The sequence below is a fragment of the Camellia sinensis genome, chromosome 1, assembly GCF_055761805.1.
Source record: "Camellia sinensis isolate YWXY chromosome 1, ASM5576180v1, whole genome shotgun sequence".
Lineage (NCBI taxonomy): Eukaryota > Viridiplantae > Streptophyta > Magnoliopsida > Ericales > Theaceae > Camellia > Camellia sinensis.
Window position 1 is genome coordinate 3,985,120 of NC_138961.1, and position 15,269 is coordinate 4,000,388.

The 15,269-nt window shown below is 33.6% G+C and overlaps 1 protein-coding gene across 2 annotated transcripts; it reads right to left on the bottom strand.

The window, feature by feature from the left end:
- Positions 1-4,441: 4,441 nt before the first annotated feature.
- On the bottom strand, positions 4,442-14,323 carry LOC145791097 (uncharacterized). 2 transcript variants are annotated; one of them, XM_082870988.1, is made up of 7 exons: positions 14,249-14,323; positions 13,550-13,638; positions 13,023-13,055; positions 12,714-12,829; positions 12,073-12,151; positions 4,962-5,086; positions 4,442-4,753 (listed from the first exon to the last, which is right to left on the bottom strand). In XM_082870988.1, exons 2-7 carry the CDS (start codon positions 13,572-13,574, stop codon positions 4,691-4,693), a joined length of 441 nt encoding a protein of 146 aa, XP_082727114.1. In that variant the 5' UTR covers positions 13,575-13,638; positions 14,249-14,323; the 3' UTR covers positions 4,442-4,690. The 2 variants fall into 2 exon arrangements, with proteins under 2 accessions (XP_082727114.1, XP_082727108.1); XM_082870982.1 differs by lacking the exon at positions 14,249-14,323 and adding an exon at positions 14,026-14,164.
- Positions 14,324-15,269: the final 946 nt, after the last annotated feature.

Below are 15,269 nucleotides of genomic sequence, written 5' to 3' on the forward strand. Positions count from 1 at the left end.
TTTAGATTATCAAAACAGGACTCATGATGGGCCCCACGAGCCGAACAGCACCATCTTGTGCAAATTTTTTTGTACACCCACTTGACCATCACTTCAATACTGACAGTGGTTTGTACTTGGCCTGTATAAAGCGGAGTTTTTTATATATATATTTTTTGTGAATAGTAATAATTTTTTACTTTTTTAGTAGCTTTTTGAATTTTTGTATTTTTTAGTGTATGTCAAACCAGGCCTTACTATGTAATCCTATGTCCTTCTAATCCCAATATATTTTTGATAGACCAATAGATCCACAATTTTTAGAGTTTTGTACCCAGAGGTCTCTTTTTTATTTCTTATTTTTTAAATGACTGTATTACTCTTTGATTTGATATATATATATATATATATATATGTGTGTGTGTGTGTGTGAAAAATCAAATTTTAGATTGTGGATCTCGCCTATGTGAGGTTGTCTGCGATCTCGATCGCCCTCTGTGAGGTCGATCTCTTTGTGCTGTGAGGTCGATCTGTTTGTGCGATCTGAATTGTTATGTACAGGCGATCTCTGCGTACGCACTCTGTGTGTGTGTGTGTGTGTGTGTCTCTCTCTCTCTCTCTCTCTCTCTATCTATCTATCTCTCGATACATATGTATGTTTATATATAGATAAGCAAATTCGTATGATCTCTGGTTCGTGTTCGTCAATGTTGTTATAGTTCTTTGTTTTGTGATAAATTTTGTTTGTTTGATATTGATTTTGTGATTTTTGTATGTGATATAGTGTAATGATTTTGATTTTTTTTTTTATTTTGTTTGTTATATAGTGTAATGTGTTTTGAATTTGTAGTTTAGAATTGTGAATTCTAAAGTTTTGATGCTGATATGTTATAACTATATAATTTTACAGTTTGGACTCTATTATCAATTGTTTGCCGGTTTGTGATTTGTAATATGGAAGGGTGTTTCATGTTAATGTGTAAATACGGTAAGTCTTGTGCTCTTATTAAGATTAGTGAGGGATGTAGTTATCATGAAGTTATTGAGAAAATATGTGCGAAGTTCAAGGAGTTGAGTGTTGGTAACTTTTGTTTGTTTTTCTCTATTTTTGGATATTCGAATTATATTGTTGAATGTATTGATGATTTGGAGAATATGATGTCAATGGTAGCTTCTAGTGGTTCTCATGTTGTTGATGTTATTGTGGATGATAGGAGAATTGTGAAAGTTGATGATAATTCTTCTAGGATTGATTTTGTAATTTGTGAGAGTCTTTGGTTAACGATTGTGATAATTTTGGTAGTTTGTTGTCTACTAGTTGGAAGGGGATTATACACAGTGTTGGTCAAGAATTTGACGATAGAGTACCGACATTCCGTATTGCATTGGCTAAGTATGTAGTTGAGTGTGGTTTTGAAGTGAATTATTTGAAGAATAATGCAACAAGAGTAATTGTTGAATGTATGATGAAGTCGGCTACGAGTTATAAATAGTTTGTACATGGAAGGGTGCTTACGAATTACGGTATTTTTTTTATTATGACGTTGGATAATGTGCATACTTATGGGGTTGTTACTCGTAGATCTTGTAGCAAAATGGTTGGTTCTAGACGTGTCTCTGATATTGTGCATAATGATATTAGTAAAAATCCGTTGACTCGTCCTATCGAAATTAAAAAAAAAGTTGAAGAAACAATATGGTATAGATGTTTCTAATCGAATTGCATGGTTAGGAGTTGATAAGGCAAGAGGTGGGTTGTTTTGGTGATTTTGCATCTTATTTTGACCAACTTCGATGGTACCTTGAGACGAGTATAAGAACGAATCCCGGAAGTATGTTTGAATTAGATGTGAATGAAAGTAGTAGGTGCTTTCGGAGGTTATTTATGGCATTTCATGGATGTTTGTATGGATTTTAATTTTGTCGTCCGTTGTTGTTTGTTGATAGTACATTCTTGAAAGGGCGTTATAAGGGGCATTTGCTTGTAGCAACATCAAACGATGGTAATCAAGGTATATATTTATTTGGGGTAAATTACACTGATACCTCATGAGATTTATGTTTATTACAGTTCCCCCCTCATCTTTTGGAAATTACATCTCCTTCCCTGAGGTTTAAAGTTTCATTACAGATTCCTCCCTCAGCAATTTAATTTTTTTTAAATACCAATTTTGCCCTCACTGGGTAAATTACAATGAAACCCTCACATTTTAGAAATTACAATCCCCTCCCTAAGGTTTAAGGTAGCATTACCAATTGCCCCCTTGGTTAGTATTAGTTGGAAAAAAAATTCATTGGAAAAAAAATTGTTAGTAAAATTTTTAAATTTTTGTTTAAAAAGTAACGTAAACTTATTTTTTGAATTTACGTTTTTTCCTTAAATTTACAAACTGAGACAACAATTTATAAACAAAAAAAATTATCAAACAAGTTTTTATGACAGTTTTTAAAATTTTTGTAAATATAAATTGAAAACTGAAAACGAAATGGTTACCAAACAGGCCTTAGATGGTAACAATGTCGCAAAATTAACAAATAATTAAATAAGTTACTAACGTAAGAAATGACTTATCAAAAGATTCTTAGGTTATGTATGGTTTGATTTTTAGAATTTTTTTTTTAAAAATTAAAAATTAATTTGGTTAAGAAATAAAAAATAAAAAATAATTATAATTTATGGGTAAAAAATAATTATCATTTTAACTTTTGGGCAAGTTATATACATACGTATGGCTGTTTCAATTTAATTTGTAAAAAATTATTTCTAACCACTCGAAAGATAAAAATTATATAAAAATGATAATTATTTTTTATTTCTTAACCAAAATTATATATTAAAAAATCCAACTATTTTCCCAAACACAAAAATTTTAGCATGCTAAAATAGTCAAAACTAAAATAGCAACTTCCTAAACACCCACTAGTTTTCGACTCATGTATGCACGGGTTTTATTTTAAATTTTAATTTTTAAAAATGTTGATATTTGTATATAGACAAATGTATAAAAATATGTTTAATGTATGAATTTCTAATTTTTTTTTATATATTATTTGATTTTTAACGAACGTATAATGAACCGTCATTAGCAAGACTCTTAATTTTATCAGAGATTGTGTTTTAAAATTAGTTTTGTGTAAATATGTATGAATAATTGGTTACAATATTAATAAATAAGAAATTATGAAACTTCATATAATAGTTGCACATAAAAATATAAAAGTACATATAAATTAAAATTAAAATTTTGTTCTCAAAAAGTATCAACAAATAAAACTTATACAAAAGTTCAAAATACATATATATATATATATATATATTCTAACTAAAAAGAGAAAAAATTCCAATAAGAACTTGATACACTAATTTGTGTACTAATTGTTATATATAGCATTACTCATATTATATTGCTAACCCTCTTCGTAATATTAACTCAACACATTTTTTTATGCTGAAATTGTTTTAAACACTACATTTATTTTCAATCATTAGATTGGAGCTTTTGACTCCTTAGACATGTTAAAATGCATTATAATCATTTCAATCATAAGCGGTTGTAGTTGAAGAGAATGGATTGGACTGATTAAGGCTTAAAAATCATTTCTATGGACAAAAAATATATTTTACATTTTTTAATACTTAGTACAACGTAAAATAAAAATCGATGAAAAATATTTTTTATCATCAATAGAATAAAAAAAAATTTTGAATTAAAATTTTACTATTATAATCACGTTTTTCCACCACTAACACCTCCACAATCACACCACCACCACCACAGCCACAATCACCATCTCCATCGCCATCACTACACCACCAACTTCACTTTCACCTTTGTCCCACCGCAACAAACATAAAAATTATAAATTTACGATCCATATTATGAGCATATAAAGATTTTGAGTGTGTTCAGAATTTGCATTGCCACCCCCACATCACCACACTTTCACCGCCCTCACCCACTTCCTCCACCCCTTTCCCACCGCCTCCATTTCTTTCTCTCCTATTCCAGTGCATCCCCTCCATCACAGCCTCCCTTGTGAGTCACCATCTCTCCAACCATCACCACTTTTCTTTCTCTAACAAAATTTCCTAAACCATCCCCAAAAAACAAATAATATAAAAATATAAAAATACAAATGCATCTATGGTTGTGCATAGTTGACTATTCAACATTGTAAAACTTAATTGAGCTCTGCCAACAAGTGTGTAACATATCCAGGATGAATTCTGAAGATTATTAAAGGGTTAGCCTGTTAGGCATGCAACATATTTTTACATACACAAAAAACAACCTGGCCAATCTCGTCTAACCGGAAGCTTATTGCAAGCAACATTTATCTATCTGCTTAACCATAATCACCATTTATCTATCTGCTTAACCATAACACGATATTTTAAATTACAAAGCATTTCACAAGACATGAAATATAATTGCAAACATCTCTCACTTGCACACCCTAATTTAGCCAGAGCAAGAAAATTTTGGCTCATTCCGGTTCCTTTAGATATAAATCACACAAATTATATAAATATTAATATATCACACCAAACTCTAACTAGCAAAACTACTTAAAATGAAGCATTGGTTGAACTGGATAATTACTCCATCCATAGATACAATAGTCTCCAATCAGATGCATAATTTATAGATTTCAGTGTGGTTCAGACATTCATGAAGTAGTTGCGAACAACATCACAACATTTAGTAGCCTATTCAAATTGGGGACAATTGTTGCGCATGAATTCATACATCGTTTCTTTCTCGCTAAGGCACTGCATGATTGAAGAAAAGGAAAAACAAATGTTATAACTCTGGACAACCTCATGATTATGTAACACTAAACAACTTGTTTAGTAAAAACACAATTGATAATTTAAATAATTAGTCCATGTTATTCATTCTCAAGTAGAAAAAGCAAGAAACGGTTATTTATATCACATGTACAAATATCTACAAGCTCCTAAAATAAACACAATTTACCTTCTTGTACATCTCATAAGATATTCTGCAGTATTGAGGGTCCTTTTCCCTTTCATGCCACAAGTAATCTATAGGACGGTCAAAACCTGCAGCAGTTGCCTTTTTCTGGAGAGATTCCTTATATTCTGCATTAAAAAGCAAGATCCAACACAATTCAACCATGTATATAACAAATTTTTTTGGGTCAAATTACAAATATACCACTGAGGTCTATCAAAAGTACAAATTTTCTCATAATTTGACAAATTTCAAATATCCCCTGTCAATAATTGTCTCTTAAATTAATAGAATTAATAGATAATGTAAATTACCTAATTACCCTCCAATACCTAAATAAATTTACCCTAATACCTACACCTCCTTCCTCCATTATGCAAACCCATGTCCACCCTCATCCACTCTCCTTTGCCACCCCCACCCCTTCTCATGCTCAACCGACACCCTTTTAAAGCCATGGACAAGAAGAGCTGGATCAATTGCCCTCTATATTAGCTTCTCTCTTAACTTGTCCTCAATCCCCCTTTGTTCCTTTTCATTTTCTCCCACTTTATCATACCACCATCCACAATTGGCTTAACACATACTATTTTCTCATGAGATGAAGTTGTTGGAGCCTAAATAGCAGACACAGATGTGCCAACATTCCAATTTCCAACGCGACATTTTTGAAAAACGCTAAAATTTTATATTTTTCACAAATTTATTATGTGTCATATATAGTGTTTCAAAAGGCGCGCGTAAGCGCGAGTCACAATGAGGCGCACCCTTGCGCTTCAAACTGGTCAAGGCGAGGCGCAGGCACGGATTTTTTTTTCGAGGCGTGTGAAGCGTGGCCTCCATGGGTTTTACTTATTTTTTTATTCCAACTGTTGATTAAGTGCTTTTTATTTCTTGTTTGAACTGCAAACTAGAAGCTTAGTTGTTTTGAACTTTATGTGGATGATCTTAAAACTTTAGGTTTTTGGTGCATAAGAATGTAATATTTTATATTTTTTGTTGGATATTATATTTCTAATTTTTAGAAGATTGAATGTTATGTTTATCAATCATTTGTAATGGTGAAGCTTGCTTTGTTATTTTTGGAATTCTATATATATTTGTTATGTTGAAAAATTTGCCAATTTAATAATTTTGCTTTTCTTCTACTACTACACCTCACCTTGGTGAGGTGCACGCCTCGCCTCGCACCTCACACTTAGGCTATAGAAGACCTTATCACCTCGGTGCGCATAGAGCCTTTTAAAACACTAGTCATATATACAAATAATTTATTCAAAGAATTAAAAAAATATAACATAACTCTAATTACAATTAAAAAAAAAACAATACATTTCATAGTTTGAATATCAAGATATCATTCACATGAGAATTACATAATAACGAACGCAGAACACTGTTATATAAAGGGGTTCATCACGTAGGATTTGAATAAGCAATGCAATAAACGTCACCAAAAGTGTTTGCATTGTGTTGGTTAAATGTCTGATATTATAAATTTAATTTTTAATTAAAACAAGATGAAGTGTCAGTCACACTTTTAGGAGTATCCAAAGCGTCTCGGTGTTAGACAAAACACGCTTGTTGGTGACTAGTTCAGCGGTGAACACATTGTGTTGTTCGTGACTAGTTTGGTGTGGGTTTGAGCAAGAAGTGAGTGCATTTTGGCAATGAGGTTAAAGATGCACACCAAGAACACACTTCAGTCAATGGTAGACGCGAAAATCTCGTTTAGGGGGGCCAAATTATATATAAAATAAAAAATTGACTACGAAATTTATTCTATTAAATTCTTACCAAAGTTTAGTATTGTTTAATTTGGCTCTTCTAGGAAAGTGGTTGTGGCAGTTTGGGGTAGAAAGGGAGCAGTTGTGGAGAAAAGTGGTGGAGGCTAAATATGGGTTAGGATGGGGGGGATTGGAGTACAGGGGAGGTGAAGCAATCACACGGGCAAAGTTTGTGGAAAGGGATTTGGTTAGGTCGGGAGGAATTTTGGAAAAGGGTTTGTTTTAAAGTAGGGATGGGGGATCGAGTTCGATTTTGGAGGGATTAGTGGTGTGGAGAGTTGGCTTTGGAGGTGAGGTTCTCATTGATTTTTCGCATTGCGGTTGATCGGGAGGTGACGGTGGCCTCCTGTGTACAAGTGCAAGGGTTGGAGGTGGTGTGGAATGTCAGATTGCGTCGTGATTTGTAGGATTGGGAGCTGGACCAGCTGCTGGATTTGTTGGGCTTTTTGTATGGCCTTCGGTTTGGAAAGGTTGGAGAGGATTGTTTGAGTTAGGATGGCCCGAAGACCAAAGGGGTTTTTTCGGTGTATTCCTTCTTTCATATGCTTACGGGAGGGGCTAGGGTGCCATTCCCGTGGAAGAGTGTTTGGGTGGCAGGTTGTCTGTCCAAGGTTGCTTTCTTTGTGTAGACATCATTGTTTGATAATCTGATTCGCCGTGGCCATATTTTAGTGAACTAGTGTTGCATGTGTTGAGGGGCTGAGGAAACAGTGGATCATTTGCTTGTATGTTGCCCAGTTGCTTCACATCTTTGGATGTTTATTGTCGTTATTTTTGGTTTGGTTTGGGTTCAACCAAGGTCAGTGTTGGCGGTTTTACAAAGTTGGGCTGGGGGTAGGGTTGGGAGGCGGCATCGGAAAGCATAGAAGTTGGCTGGACGTTGTTTGATGTGGTTGATTTATTTGGAGCGAAATAGACGGGTTTTTATGAGAGAGATGCGTTCGGTGGCATGGTTGGAACGACGTTTGTTCACTGTGCTACATAGCTGGATATCATTATCAATTGATCCGAATGTGCTATCTTTGTTGACTTCGTAGAGGATTTGATTCAGTAGTTGTTTTGATGCTCTTGTGGAGATGTTTTGTGTTGCTCTTGTATATGTGTTTTGCTGGCTAGTCTTTTAGTTGGTTTTGTATTATTTGCATCATCTTCATGTTTTTTCAATAAAGTTTGCTTATTAATAAAAAAAAATACTTATAAGAATAAGAATTGAACATTATTATTAAATTCGCAAAAAAAAAAAAAACATTCAAACAATAAATACTTGACATTTATGAAACAAAAAGTATGTACAAAATAAAAAAATAAAAATAATAACATATACTAAATACTTTATCACAATGATCATAGCCATACTGGTCGTAGCTAACACCAACTCGAGTCATCGAATACCAATTTGGTCATAACCAAAGTCACTACAATAAGTCGTAACTAAAATCACTTTTACACATAATCAAACATAATAATGAGACTTAACCAATTTTTATTTAATAATTTGTTAGCCTCACTAAGACAATGGCCTATAACTAAAAACCATGATGACTCGTAACCAACACCAATTTAGACCATAATTAGCATATGGTATACACCACGTGTATTGCATCATAACCCTAACTAAAGCAAATTGAGATTTTTGAGGGGCCAACTGTTTACCAGTTATAAAACCAAGAGCAAATATGACATATTTTACAAGAATTTTAAAATGTTTGAAGGGGCTTGGAAGATACTTGCCAAAAGTTTGATACATTGTCTCACAAGGATGTAGCCTTACTGGTGTTTGCAATTTGCAATCATTAACAGAGTTGTATATGAATTTATATGGAAGTATATAATAATGAAAATAAAATGAAAAAGTCATTTCTTTTCCTAATAGGGTGTGGTTGAGGGAGGAAGAGAGGGAGAAAGGAAGAGAATAGGAAAGACAAAGAGAGAAAGGAGCAAAGTGTTTAGGTATGTTGAAAAATAAAATTGCTAACATCATCTACTTTTGCTAGTAGACCTAAAGGTTGACCAACAAAGAATTGTCATGTGATTTGAAACATCGAGGGGTAGTATTTACTTTCTAGAACCTCAAGGGGTATATTTATAACTTTCAAAGCGTTTTCTAAATAAAAATAAAATGAATAAACATAAATCAACATTGGGGAGGAAAAAAAATCGTAAATAACTGAAATATGACATCTACAAAGATCAACGAGATCAAATTAAGCTACTTGTGCCATCAAACAAATGTTCATGACTTAGAGCATGAGAAATCCAATTACAGCATACGGTGTTAACATTAATACAAACAAGCTTTTCCAAGCCAACAAAAAAAAAAAAAAAAACTCAGTCAACCTAAACCAATATATATTAAACAAAAGCCCTCTTGCTGGCCACTCCTTGTCAAAATTATTGCAAGCTTCAGTCTGTAAGAATTTCCAATGACAAGCTTCTAACTGAGATTTCTCGTTGGCTTATTGGAGATGGAACTTAAACTCACTTTTGGATAGATAATTGGCTGTTCGATAAGTCATTAATAGAATATGCTACAGTGACTCATCTTTGCTTTCCTAAAAACTTAAAGACTCTTTCAGATTTGAGGCCAATCAATCTTTGTAACTTTAGTTACAAGGTGATCATGAAGATCCTATCCAACAGGCTAAGTTGACTTCTTCCTATCATAATCTCAACCACCACTCCCTTGTACCACTAATTCAAAACACACACACACACAAAAATATATATATATATATATTAACTAACTTACTTTAAATGTACAGGTATCCTCAAGGAAGTTGGTAGGAGAATGGTTATAGACCTGTGATGACAAGTGCACCCCTGTAGCTGCCTTAAAGACAAGTTTGGCGATAGACTGAGATCACAATTCCTAATGAACATATCAAAATCCTTCATCCTTCAAGTAACTTATCCCCACTAATCTTCTTTGAAACTACCGTAATATTAAACTTAAAGTCACCACCGACACCAACTGGGAGAACGCAACACATAAAGAGCAACTAACTCCTCCAAAAAGAAAGCTATTAACCTAGGATTGTTCGGGCTGCAAACACTGGTAAACCCCACTCTCTCCTAAATCCTTCCTCCCTCCTTGTCATGGTTGCCAGATTCCCCTTCCATAAGTCCAAAGTAACTAACGGCAGCATTAGAATTGCAGCCATCAACTAGTACAAGATCCTTACGAGGAAAAAGAATATCATCTCAAGCCCCAATGCAAGCATCTCTCAAAGGATTGGAAGGTGTTAGAGATTCAGTATCAAAAATGGAAAGCAATAATGCCCCTTCAAAGCCAAGTACACATATGATCATACCCATTTGATTTGCATACACGAAGATCCATTTCAACGGTGAAAACACCATTACCATTTGTTCCCTCATTTCCTTTTTGTATCAATCCTTATGAATGATTTTCCCCTCGTTCTTGATCAAGAAGCATTGTTGAATAAAATCACTGTATCCAAGTTGGACTCTTGCAACGCTGAGATCGAGTTTTTGTTGTGATCATCGCCACCCAAAGACTCATCTAAGAAGTCATCAGATTCACCATAATCCCCAAATTTTGGCAACGCTTGACAACCACCAAATATCCTTCATCAATGTCTTCCCCATGAATTGATTGAATACCCCCGCCATCATCACAAAAATCCTCTTGATCAAGATTATCCTTCATAAAGCCTTCATGCATAACCATCAACATCCCTTTGCAACTTTTCACTAACCAGATCACCAGGCTCGAGCCATCTTTCCTGTTCTTGAAAAAACTGAAGATTTCCTATTGGAGAAACACCATCAAGAAGTCTCACTTCTGACTGATCAAACCATATTGATCGAATAAAACAGGACCATCAATAACCTTCATAACTCATAAGAAACGTTAACCCACATTATCAATGGTTTAAAAGGCCAAAGCTTGCATGCCTACATGATGTCTCCACAAATATAGTTATTTTTATGTAATTATTGTAGCACACCTCTACCCCCACCCCGAAGCCAGCAGTTTTCTTTCCATTCAAGATGTTTTGTTTATAACAAAATTACAAATTACTAACATTATTAGCTCCAATGATTGGAGCTGATAATGTTAGAAATGAATAAACTAAGATAGTTTGGATATGTACAACGAAGTTGGTAGAGGCAACACTAAGATAGTGCAACAGGATTACTGATAGTGGAAATGCTATGGGGAGTGGAAGACCTAGATTGACATGTGATACAATGGTGAAGAAGGATATGAATTTACTTAAGCATATGGCCCACGTAGCCGACCCCAATTGATTGGGACAAAAGGTTTGGTTTGGTTGATTTGGTTAAGTACCAAATAAGTTTCAACCTAAATCCGGATACAAAATTCCCATACACTATGAATCAAAAATAATTGGCCCACATTTTTCAGCATGCATTCTCTATTGAATTACCAGAAAACCACCTGACAAGTTAGCATTAATCACAACTTTATAAATTGGGATTCATGTCTAGTTTTCAAACCTAATCATTTCAGCCCACCATAGGTTTCTCATTTTTACTTTCTCCCTTCTTAATATTACACAATGTTGTATCCATTCATCAAAAATACACCATGTTGTCTCCTCTTTGTTTCTTTATCTTTCTTTAGAAAGTAAACTTCTTCAATCACAACCCAAATAGCTTGCATTACATGTTTTCTAAACCTTAAGATCCAACTTTCACCGGTCCTAATCCTGAGATTCTTTTTACCACTAATCCATCACCGCCCCATGAGAAACCTTAATAAAGTTCATAATTGAAATTTATGCAAGCCGCTTTTTTGATAAGCAATAGTAACTATAATTTCAAAGCAAAAGCAGTCTACATTGTACAAGAACTCAAAGCAAACAAGTTTATTAACTACATTGCCTCCCATGAAAATCAAAAATAAAATGAATCCAATAAATACAGTAAATTGGAAGGCCTACAACCATCTAATGACATCCCAAAAAAAATAGTGATCAGCCGAATACGGACATGATTTTTGTCAACACGTGCTACTCCCACGAACAATCCCCAAAAAAACAAAACCTTAGAACATGGTATTTTGCGTTTTAATGGATCAAAAGTCATATTACAATAGATAAAGACACCTTAAAATACAATCCTATACAACGATTGAACCTTCTTAGTTTTCCTTTTAGAATTGGTATGGAACTCTTGGTTTGTATGAAATACAGTATAGAGTTTCTTGCATAATTAAAATGCAGAACCATCTTACAAGCACCAAGAAATCATCATTTTATTCTTTAATATTTAATGGCAAAAGTGGCACCTCACAGGAAACAAGAAAGTTTATAGATATGCATACAAACCCCACTTACGTTCAAGACAAGATGCCTTCGTTTTGCGAATTTTTTCACAGTGTTTGGCATCATAACTGGTTGGAGTTGTGCTCTTGCACTGCATAATACAGAAAGGAAAAAATATTAGTACAACCACTGTACTTAAAAAGAAAATTGAAAAGGAAAACATGAAAGCTCTCCAAACACTTTTTTAGATAAAACTAAAATCTTCGCATTAGGAAAATTAAATCTTTGGATTTAAGCCATAAACCTATGACCCATCCTGGTGTAGGACGGGGCAGAGAAAGGGAGAAGAACTCAAAGTCGGCCACAGCGTTTTACTCTCAAATAATATTCTTAAAACTGAATATTACAATGTCAAAACCCTAATATTTATATAACCAAAGTCTTATATTCTAATTAGGAAACCTAACCAATTAATATTCCTGACTAACTTTATTCAATTAAATCCAAGTAAAAAATAATAATAAACTGCCAATTACAATTATGGGACCAAAAATACTTTGGACCCGTGGACTTCAACATTGGCTTCCAAATCCAATAATTGCCATCTAACCAATCAAGGGCTGCGCCATCACATCTTCAACTAAGAAAAGAGCCAACAACTACTATATCACCAATAACCATTCCCAATGACATTGAACTGTGAAAAATTGTACCTCTTCATATTCTTTGTCAACATTGTCACATGGATCTAGCTCCACCATTCCTGGAAAATTTGTCAAGTTCTTGCTTAGAGCTGATAAACTCAATATGACTGCAACATTTCTAGTAACTACAAAGACAGAGAACAAAAGGGTAAAGGTAAACACGTAAACAAGATATCATAACTGTAAAATAAAACGGAAGAAAGCTAGAGAAATTGCTGAAAGCCGATCGCTACTTCCCTTAGAAATGAAAAGCAGGGAAGTCACTAGGAGCGATCGAGCAAACTTCGTTTAGTATGAGAAAAATGGTTCACACTAAACTCTTTGAACCAGAAGAAGCTGAAGAAGATTTTCCTGCAAAGACAAGAACAAAAAATTTGAGAAGAAAAACATGGAAAGACAATATCAAAAACAATTAACCCATAACATGAATTAGTTAAACTAAAGCATAAAAACATCAATTTGCAACGTAGGTTGAGCTTGTAAAAAACTTAGAAGTTCAACAAAGAACCTTTATTAAAATATATCCACAAACACAGACTGAGAAAGAAATGTCAATGCTGAAAGTAAAACTAGTGATAAATGAAGCATAAAAAGTAACTAACAATATTTGTTTTTAATTTTTGGTTTCCAACATGCTGCAAGTTGTACACAGATGCCATGTACCTTTTGTGAGAAGATCAAAAAGACACTGAAATTTTTAAAAAGCCTCTACCATTTTGAGCAAATGGTTTCAGATAACAAAAAGCACAAACAGATCGAAATAGGCAAAAAAAAAATATAATTAAATTATGTTTAAAGCGAGATAGAAAGAAACAGAGAGATGGCAAAAGGAAACAGATACTGACCTCCACCACGAAAAAAACGAAACATGACTCCTTATCAACAGGAAGCAAGGTTGTAAAAAATTGAATTGTTGTTTTGGGATTCTACCAGCCTAGATAGGATCATCAAATCAAGAATCGTAAGATCCTAGAAGAAATAGAATATGTATAACAATTTTTATATGATTAATGAATACTATCAAAATTAAGAGAGAATGCAATTGAATAATAAAAAATAAATTAATTAAAACTATCTTTGAAAAAACAAAATTAATCAGATAAACATTCACAAATTGACCTAAACAAACTTGAAGATTTGTGAATTATAAATGTCGGTATGAGGAGATTCATTTGTTTGCCATGTTCACTAACACTAACATTAAGCAATATGTGGTGTCCCTAAATCCGTATCCATTTTTTTTTTTTTTTTAATTTTTTTACAGTTTCTAGGCAAATCCCCTTATTTGACAATTAGGAGAATATGCGAAGAACAACCGTACCCAGTCCAGGTGGCGTGAGATTGGCCAAAGCAAAGAGCACACAAACAAGGCTGACAGGAAGGAAGGAAATTGATAATTGAATGAAGGCAAATAATTGAAGGATTAAACATTTGAAATTATAACAAACTATCAGTCTACAACAGCACAGCACATTCTTTCTCAGTTAATAGAATTGATTTAAAATGCTAATTCCATAACAACGACTCTCAGAGAAATAGACAACCTAATTCATAAGCATTGTAAATCACAACCATAACTCATTCTTCAGTAGAGGGCCAAAATTAATCATTAACAAGAAAAATAAGACCAACAAAAACAAGTATAGGTGCAGATTACCTACAATCCGAGATTGAATTGGACTGTACTGTTCAACCCGTAGGGGCCACCACCGGTCTCGTTTTGATAATCGGAACCGTTCAATGTGTATAAATTATCAAGTATTATATGTCTGTAAAAAATCATGTTAGTCGGATATGATAGCTATCTGATTATATTAGTTTTTTGTCAATCGTTAATTTATTCACCGTCAATTTTTTTTTTACAAAACTGATTTGATCATATAGTTATCGATATCCGATCAACGTATTTTTTACAAACATATAGTACTCTACGAGTTTTACATATTGACGGTTTAGATTATCAAAACGAAACCCGTGATAGGCCCCATGAGCCGAACAGCACCATCTTGTGCAAATTTTTTTGTACACCTACTTGACCATCACTTCAATACTGACAGTGGCTTGTACTTGGCCTGTGTAAAGCAGAGTTTTATATATATATATATATATATATATTTGTAAATAGTAATAATTTTTTATTTTTTTAGTAACTTTTTGACTTTTTATATTTTTTAGTATATGTCAAACCAGGCCTTACTATGTAGTCCTATGTCTTTCTAATCCCAATATATTTTTGATAGACCAATAGATCCACAATTTTTAAAGTTTTATATCCAGAGGTCTCTTTTTTATTTCTTATTTTTTAAATGACTGTATTACTCTTTGATTTAATATATATATATATATGTGTGTGTGTGTGTGTGTGTGTGAAAAATCAAATTTTAGATTGTGGATCTCGCCTATGTGAGGTTGTCTGCGATCTCGATCTCTCTCTGTGAGGTCAATCTCTTTATGTTGTGAGGTCAATCTGAACTGTTATGTACAAGCGATCTCTGCGTACGCACTGTGTGTGTGTATGTGTGTGTGTGTGTGTGTGTGTCTCTTTCTCTCTCTCTCTGTCTATCT